General features: G+C 34.6%; 1 protein-coding gene across 3 annotated transcripts in view; it reads right to left on the bottom strand.

Moving 5' to 3' along the window:
- Positions 1–295: 295 nt before the first annotated feature.
- LOC115522793 (U2 snRNP associated SURP domain containing) overlaps positions 296–9,741 on the bottom strand; it is a 54,003-nt gene continuing 44,557 nt past the window's right edge. For 2 of the 3 annotated variants that reach the window (XM_030328412.2, XM_032594674.1), the window contains 3 exons: positions 7,807–7,925; positions 5,661–5,837; positions 4,271–4,493 (listed from right to left, as the gene is read on the bottom strand). In XM_030328412.2, the coding sequence (XP_030184272.1) occupies positions 4,355–4,493; positions 5,661–5,837; positions 7,807–7,925 (435 nt within the window). In that variant the 3' untranslated portion in view covers positions 4,271–4,354. Of the gene's footprint in view, positions 4,494–5,660; positions 5,838–7,806; positions 7,926–9,741 lie in introns of all 3 variants that reach the window. The other variant, XM_030328411.1, reaches the window with a different exon arrangement.

Raw genomic sequence — 9,741 nt, 5'->3', positions numbered from 1 at the left:
TTGGGATGTTCATTCTACAATTTTGTATGTTTGAAACCTTTCCCCCCGTGAAATAAAATGAACAAAATAACTCTTCAAAGCAAGGGGAACAATAAAATTTCCTAATCAAGAGAATCATCTATCATAAAAATATTTTATTATAGTTTAAACATGTAAGATGTAACATTTTAGCTACAACTGATAAATGTGACACATCACTTATTTCACTTGAAAGAAAGCTGCTGAAAACCAGCTATGGTTTACTGAGCTTGCATTAGAAAAACTACATGGAGAAAATTACATGAACAGGCTAAAGTTTGCTATGAAAACCATGTTTTTTTATTAAAGTAATTAAAAGTCAAAAAACAACAACAAAGGGAAATTCCACAACCTTTGCAACTATATAATCTTTATGTAGAAAAACTATAAAGTGACAGTCTGGAAAGCAGCTCCACAATAAACTTAATCCTTACATCAAGAGTAACTAAATTATGGAATCAGTTCACCCAAAAGAAAAGGTCTTGCTATAAAATATTTCAGCTGAGCTGATTTCAACTAGATTATTCTCATTCCTGAAAAATTGTCTTTCCTGATATTTCAAATCAGCAGAGATGTAACGTACAAGAGCCTGTTGAAGTAAAAGGATAAAACAAATATTCCAAGCACAATTACATGTGAAAATGAATGAGGGCATTTTATCTATAGATCTACAAAACTATATAAATAATCAGTTATACACATAACCCATTTACACTGAAGCTCCATGAGGTGGTACTGAATAAACACTGAGGCGTTGAATTTTCAACAATGGAACATGGCTCACTCTGAACAGCAGCACATTCCCACCTTTTAGTCTAGCATCACAACACTTCCCCTGGGATTTGTCTTTGTGTATTTTCTGAGTCCTGGGAAGCTGACAACAAAAATAAAGAAAAAAAGCAAAATGACAAGAAATGAAATACCCCCTAGAATTTGCCTAAAATCTACATGTGAAATATGAAGAAGTCAAGCACTTTGTGAGTTTTTAGTCACGTGTTCTTTTAAACTTGTACTAGTGTCTTCATTAGTATCTGTGCTGAATTTCCTGTAATTAGTTTTTAAATTTAAGTGAAAGAGGAAAACAACAAAGAAAAAAAGCTCTTATTTTGTAAATGTACAGTCTTAGAATAGCGTTACTATTTATTTTTAAAACAACCTTCTCTGTTGAAGAAATCACACTGATGTGGTCATCAGAATAGCCGAGGTCACTTTGGCAATACAGCGATTTATTTGCTCTCATTTTTTAATAATCATAATGATAGACTGTTATGGCCATAAAACTTTTCACAATCTATATGATCATGAAGGCAAATGTGCAGAGAACATGTCTAATATACTTAAATCGATTGGAACTTCTTAAAAATATTTTCAAGAATATTAAATTTTGGGGATAAAATACAGAAGTCATAAGCAAGTATTTCTTCTAAGATTCTTTAATTGGGATAAAAATCTCAGGGTTAGCTCACGAATGGTCTGTAACAAAGAAAAATTAGGTCAGCGTAATCTCTGCAAACTTTTAGCAGAAAAGCCAAAAACATTCTAAGCATCATAAAAGAGCTTGTTGTTTTAGTCTTTAATCTCTAACTTCTCAACATTTATAGTTTAGAAATGTCCATATGCTTGCTAATGGTAATAAGGAAATACAATGTCAAAGAAAAGATTCACAAACATGATCCTTTTCAATCATAGGTCTCTCTTTGGTAAGAAACAGACCACCATTTATTTGTGTGTTTTCTCTCAGGGTAGGAGAAGGAGATTAAATGGTATTAAACTGGTAAGAAATCCCCGTGTATAAATGTTATTAGGATCGAAGGTAAAGAGATTAAGCCTTTATAAGAAGAGTAGGATCTTCTTTATAAAAAGAGTAGGTAACTCTTACTTGTAGCTATGACAGAGCATCATAACCATCTATTACAGAGCGGGAACAGTGTATTTCCTGTAACTTGTATAGAAAGCCACCCTACAAACATTTTAGTTAACCTGTGGAAATTTTGCTGTCTAATGAAGTGTTCTTTAGATAGGAAACAGATGAATAATATGCTATTTAAAAAATGGTAAACTATCTCCCCCGCTAAGAATTTACCAATTTATGATCCTATTAAACTTTCATAGAATCCATGAAGAATTAAACAGGCTTACTCTAGATATTTTCTCATTAAGTAAAATTGGAAATAACCTATGTAACAATACCATTTGCAATTCCAGGAAGAAAAAATCCAATCCAATCTAATACACACATTTAGCAAACTTACAGAATACATATTCTATCAAGCCTAAGCAATCCCCTCCCCCAACACACCCAAAAGAATATTTGCTGTATCTGGATCCAAATTAAAGGGACTGCAAACTTCCACTGCAGTAGGAAAACTACTACAAATAAGCACCCAAAACTGACGTAACAATTTCTACTCACTCCTCCTTCCCCAGGGTATTTTTTTTTTTTAAAGAGAAAAAAATAAACACTCCTTGTAACTTGGCTGGGAAAATCATAACCTGACCAATTACTTATAAAACTATACTAGATACCAACTAATAATGGAATGCCCAAATCACTAGCAACTCAACATTATTGTTATATTTGCAGAAAAAAGCAATATATAAATTTCCCTTCTCCCAGGCAATGAACAGAGGAGAAAAAATGTGTTGCTTTTAAAATGGCTATATTTGTAGGTTTTTAAAAACCAGCACCAAATGTTCATGTTTAATTATTCTGAGCAACATTTAGGAATTAACATTCCCTAACATTATGGACAAACAAAAGAGTGAAGTGAACAGTAAGGGAGTAACTTTCAAGCAATATTGCATGTTGACAAGAACCATTAAGTAAAACAATCTGATTGGCTCTTTTCTAAAGCTGTATTTTAAGGTTGCCCAGTTTGGAAACAGCATACCTCACTGCTCAGCTAATATACCTACTCCTCAAACCATTGGTATAGCTTATTGTATAACTAGGCAACAGTAAGTAAAACAACTGGAAAACAGTTTTAAAATCTAACTCAAAACAATCCATTATTAGAACAGTTTTCTACTCTATGAAGGGGGGAAAATATCAAACCACTGCATAAAGTGTCTAAATAAAAAACTGAAAAATTCACAAATTGTAGTAGTGTCAGTTCAAGTCTACATAACCCTTTATTACATATTTCTAGCAATATTATGATCAACATTACACAAGTTTCCTTATTTCTTCCTCATACTGAAGCAATTATTCCCATTGTATATAGATTTTAACTCTGCAAATTGCTTAAATCAACTTTGCACAATGAATTTACAAACTACTGGATGTTAAGTTTCCTGAAAATTATTTTACTCTTAAGTTTTACCTAAAGCTAAACCTAAAATTCAATTCTTAAAAAAACAGAACAAAAAACTAAGGTGCTTTAAACAGAACTTTGTAGAAATACATGAATACAAGCGTTTGAAAGGTAATCTACAGAGGGCTATATAAAAGGGCATTTATCATACAAAAAACTTCGACGGCCAACTCTTGTTAGAAAATTTCTTTTATAAATAAACTTCTTTCATGATAGAAGATGAGTCAAAAGATGGAGATTTAATTTTCCCCTAAAAATAAGTAGTTGCTCAGGACATAGGCTGAGTATACTGAAATCGTATTGCTTCTTTGAAAAAAGAAAAAATATTGTAGCCAGGCATTCCATTAACAAAAAAGACCATGCCACCTTTACCTAGTCTTTTGATCTCTGGGTACTAGTATTATCCAAGATAACCTCATCGAAGTTGGTTGGCAAGCCTACCAAATAGGAGTCTCAGGTCCCTTAATTTTCATAGTCATCTTAGTAAATATAAAACTTTAGCTACTTGAACAATGGAGCTTATAAAGTGCATTAAGTATAAGAAACACAACAGAAGTGCTAAACTCAGTAGGACTTTAAGGGACTTGATGTCACCAATGGGGCAAAAAAACAACATTATAGTTTTCTGTTCAGATTTTATTTGAAATCTAATTCAAATTGTCAAAGCTACAAAAGGGGGGAAGACATCTGTATTATTTTTGCTAAGTCACAACATCCTAAAACAAAATACTACTACTGCCAGCAGATCCATTATACACATTTCTGATGAAATTCATTAGCACAATAAAAATTTCATCTTGAGAAACAGCCACAATGAAAGTAATTTATACAATATAAAACAATGACAGGTCTACAGATGTAGTTACTCATGAGTTTACACATGCATTCACAAACAAATAAACAAAAAATCCAGGAATGCTCTTTCATTTGATTTTTTGTTTTTTTTTTTTTAAAAAAACAGACCATTCAGGCACAAAACAAAATTGCATTTCCAATAAGTGACAGCATCTTAAAGATTTATGTCAGTGTTTGTTTTTCTTTGACTTTTTATGAGACCTGTGTGGAGATCGGGACTGAGATCTGGATTTCTTCCCTGACTTTTTAGGGGATCTAGACCGTGATCGCCTAGACCTTTTAGGTGTCCTGGAACCAGATGGTGATCTGTGGAAACAAATGAAAACAATTTATCAAAGTACTCATGTGATCAAAATGGACCATCCTTCAATTACCTAAAATGATCTTTAACAGAGCACAAAGTCAGAAATAAAACAGGTTGTAAACTTCCCAAATTTACACTTTGCCTACTTTACAGAAACACACATACACACAAGTTTGCACCTCCGGTGTGCAGCACCTATGATTATCAGTGGTGCGCTTGCTTACGAAGACAAAATCTTGAGCCCCACCACTGTTCTATTTAATCAAAATCCCAAGAGGTAAGGACTGGGAATTTGCATTTTTAACAAGCTCCCCAGGTTACTAATATACCCCCAAAGTCTGAACCTCTAAATCTACAAGATAAAGTTCAAAATGGCATCTAAAATCATTCACACAATTTTTAAAGCATAGCAGCTCTGCAGCCTATCTTCTTGAAGGAAAAGCACCAACTACTGCATATCGTTAAGGAAATCATTTAAGACACCATAATTCTGTACGCGCAGTTCATGAAGATTACCAAAACTAATAAATGTACTTTATATATATATATGCAAGTACCACTTAGAAAAGGAGAAACATATCTCTTTTATAAAGAATTTACTAAAAATGGTTACAATAATAAAGTTTTAGGACATAAAGCAGTTTTAGTTCACAGGAAAATTCCACTATGTAACACCAGATGAATAAAACATTTCTTAACCATTTTTCTAGAACTACAAGGAAAAGAAGTATGTAACACACTAAAACTACACACTGAAGAATGGTATTTAATTCCACAAGTCTCTACCCAAGAACTTGCTAATAAGATGCAGGGGCAGGAGGAAGGGGGTAATGTATTTTTCTTTCAGCCTTGACAAAATCAAAGAATATTCTATAGAAACTGAAGAACAAAATGAAAAGTAAAGCAGCTATCCCTAGTCCACAGAGAACACTGGATGTAATGTTTAAAATTCTTGGCTGGTCTTTACTTGTTGGAAGCCTTCTTATGCTTTAAGTCATTATGAGACTGGGGTGGGGAGGTGGGAAGGAATAATCTAAAATGAAAGTATACTTCTCTGGTTTTCTAACACCCTTTAAAAAAATGGCTGCCAGCCAAATTATTTTCAAAAGCTGGTAAAATGACAAGGAAACCGGCATTTGAAATTTTACCAAAAAATTAACTGCATTTACCTTTTGGCCTTTTTGCTAACATCTCTAGGAGAATCTTTGTGAGATGACCTGGACCGTGAGCTCTCTTTATGAGATCTTTCTGAACGCTCTGATCGCTCCGATTTGGGTGAAGGGGATTTCACTCGTCTACCACTGCTACTTCGAGATGGGCTAGGGGATGTGCTGTGTCGCCTCTTCCTATGGAACAAAGCCCCCAAAACATTACATAAGTGAGCAAAGGATCAAGTATTCATTTTCCTTCTACTGAATTAGCGATTTATTCCTATCAGTTTATACTAACTTTATTTTCACTTAACCTTATTAATGTTATTTTCCAACAACATTCAAAGCCCTTTATAAAGAATATCTTAAAGATAGGTTCATCAACATGGATGGAACTAGGGTGTATTATGCTAAGCAAAATAAGTCAGTCAGAGAAAGATAAATGTCATGTGATTTCACTCATGTGGAATTTAAGAAACAAAACAGATGAACATTGGGGAAAGGAAGGAAAAACAAGATAAAAACAGAGAGGGAGGCAAATCATAAGAGACTCTTAAATACAGAGAACTGAGGGTTGCTAGAGGGAAGGTGGGGGCGGATGGGCTAAAATGGGTGATGAGCATTAAGGAGGGCACTTGTTGGGATGAACCCTGGGTGTTAGATATAAGTGATGAATCACTAAATTCTGCTTCTGAAACCATTATTGCAATAATGTTAATTAGCGTGGATTTAAATAAAATTATAAATTAAATATAGGTTGATCAAAACAAATACTGAACTCAACTAAGTTCAATTGTCTTTTTCTATGAGACACTGGAACAATGGATAAAATTTCATTAAGGTCTCTGATGAGGTGTTTTTTAAACACTTTACTTATTTATTCATTCATTCATTCATTCATTTTTAAAGTTTATTTATTTTGAGCAGGGCTTGAACCCACAAACCATGAGATCATTACCTGAGCCAAAACTAAGAATCAGACACTTAACCGAATGAGCCACCAGGTGCCCCAAATAACAGTGTTGTTGTTTTTTTTTAAATGTTAGTTCTCCAATCTTGAAACTTATTGTGGTTATGTAAGAAAATGGGGCATCATGTTGGCAAGTTACTTTTTTTTTTTTTAAATGTTAATTTATTTTTGAGAGAGAGAGACAGAGACAGAGCATGAGCTGGGGAAGGGGCAGACAGAGGGAGACACAGAATCCAAAGCAGGCTCCAGGCTCTGAGCTGTCAGCACAGAGACGGATGTGGGGCTCGAACTCACAAGCCGCAAGATCATGACCTGAGCCGAAGTCGGATGCTCAACCGACTGAGCCATCCAGGAACCCCAGCAAGTTACTCTTAAATGGTTGGGAGGAGGGGAAAGGAAGGGCAAAAAAAATAAAGCAAAAGTAGAAATATTTCAACATTTGGAGAGTGTGCGTGAAGGATATCTGGGAATTCTTTATACTATCCTTGCAACTTTTCTATGAATCAAAAAATGTATCAAAAAAATAAATACAAGACAAACAAATGGTAAATTTAGCATTTAACCAATTAGTATACTTATGTTATTTGTAACTATCTGTAGAGTAAGCCAAAATTTTTTAAATTTGCATTCACTTGGTTTTTATTAGGAAAATCTCAGTTCTGTTACTAAAGCAATTTTCTCTATTAAATGAGACATTTAGGAACTGAAAGTAAAATAAAAACTAAAAAAGAAGTGATTTTGATTAGAATGAAGACTTAAAATGAGGAGCAAGTCCCTATGGTCCATGTACACAAACTCCTTTTAGATAGGATTGGGAGATTCAAGTTTTCAAAGGCAGCAGCCTCAACTCAGAAGAATGGCTTATACCAGAGACAACAAGCAAGATATAGCAAGCTGTTTAGTTATTTAAGCCTTAGGTCTGATACCTAATACGGTAACTGAATTCTTGCACTTAACTAAGGCTAAGGTACCATACGACCCACGTAGAGGGATGATGTCCCAGTTAGCTAACCCAAGTGCCAGCTAACTGCCCCATTTCTCAGCTAATTCCGCCTCCTGCAGGCAGGAGCCAAACACATTTATCATGAAAAAATACTTTTCTAGTTTGTTGGCATCGGTGATGAAAACATTACAAAATGAAACATCATTTCAAAACTTGAAACCAGCATAGGAACTGAGTGAGAAATGTTATACCTTTCTTTCCTTGTTGGAGTACATTCATCTTTCTCCTTCTTGTCTTTGGATCGAGATTCCAATTTTTCTTTATCCTTTTTATCTCTTTCTCGTTCTCTTTCTAATTCTTTCTCTTTCTCCTGTTTTATTTTTTTTAAAGAAAGAATAGTCATTAAAAAATACCAATCTGGGTTAATCTCATTTATGCAACAATATTTTAACCACTTTTTAAAATCACTACTGAAGGTACAATGCCATTTTTTAAAAAATACCTACTCTTCCAGGAAAAGTAGTCATTTCTTCTTACACTGAGTGAAAATACTAATACCAGTGACAGCAGCTAAACGGTTGAATTCCTACCACAGACCAATTACTAAACAACTTGCCATATACCATTTCATGTAATACTTCAAAACAGAAAATAGAAATTTGCTATTACCCTCATTCTAAAGATGAAAAATGACACTCAGAAAGGTTAAGTACCATGCTCATAGTCATAATGGATGGAGAAGTCAGGATCTGAGTCTAAGCTCTACAGCCAGTGCTCTTAACTACTCCCTCTGTCCCTCCACTTTAAAAAAAAAAACAAAAAAACAAGGAGAAAGGTAAGAGACTGGCCTTTCTATCTTAGACTACAATAGTCAGCAGCATTCCTACAGCAAGTTGATTTAATCAAAGGAGAGCTCTTTCCAAGCAAAAGGCTTAAAAGGAAATATAGCTATTCACACTAATCATCCATCAGAAAATCTTTATTAGTAACAAGTACCATTTGTATTGGAAATTTTAAATCCTAACTTCTACAAGTACAAAATGACTATATGACTTTATATAAACCAGAAAGATGACCTATCTGCTTATCCCCACTGCTACTACTGCCACTTCTCACTTGAAATTATGACTTCTGTTGATAAAATAATTAAGGGAGTGGCTACAAACAATGAACCGACAAAGCCAACTTAGGTCTTCATTACCAGGAATTGAATCTCTCTACGATTTGTATGCATCAAGAAAGCTACCTGGTAACTAATAAAATGCCTATACCAGATGTTGCAAACATTTTCTGCAAAGAGTCATAGAGTAAGTATTTTCTGCTCTATGGGCCACACAGGATCTCTGTCCTAAGTATTCAACTCTGTCATGATAGTCCAAAAGCTTGAAGGGGCATGGATGTGTTCCAACAAGCTGATTTATGATGAGGTGATGAGTCTGCTGACCTTCAGTATATACCTTCAAGAAACACATCCTTCTCTCCAATTACAATCATAAGAATGCAGAGAGTAAAATGGTAATATAGGTATTACTACCATCAGGACCAGTGAGTATCTCAAAGTATAGTCTTAAATGCAGATCAAATCCCTGCCACCAACTCCAAAGGGACTCTTGGGGTACAGATACATCTTTTTAAAAATCTCATTTTTCTTTTTCCGAAATACAACTAGAGTACAGATTTAAAAAGTGATGCTGAGGGGGCGCCTGGATGGCTCAGTTGATAAAGCATCCACCTTCAGCTCAGATCATGAACTCACAGTTCATGGGTTCGAGCCCCACGTCGGGCTCTGTGTTGACAGCTCAGACCTGGAGCCTGCTTTGGATTCTGTGTCTCTCTCTCTCTCGCTCTCTGTTCCTCCCCCACCTGCACTGTCTCTCTCTCTGTCTCTCTCTCTCTCAAAAATAAATAAAGATTTTTAAAAATTAAAAAATGAATAGATAGATAGATAGATAGATAGATATTGATGCTGAGGACACTGTCTTCGTCTGGTAATCTGTAGGATATATTTTCCTGATTGAAATACTTAAAATATTTTGAACAATTTAATCCAATAAAAAAGTAATTAAAATCCAATTTAAAAAGTAGCGATTATCTCACAATCCTGCAAAATTGGGACTATCAACCTAGTTTCACAGAGAAAAGCAGGCCTCCAGGACTTGCCTGGGAGCACACAGCAAAAGGCGGCC

The sequence above is a fragment of the Lynx canadensis genome, chromosome C2 (assembly GCF_007474595.2).
Source record: "Lynx canadensis isolate LIC74 chromosome C2, mLynCan4.pri.v2, whole genome shotgun sequence".
Classification (NCBI taxonomy): domain Eukaryota; kingdom Metazoa; phylum Chordata; class Mammalia; order Carnivora; family Felidae; genus Lynx; species Lynx canadensis.
This window is presented reverse-complemented; position numbering and strand designations above follow the sequence as displayed.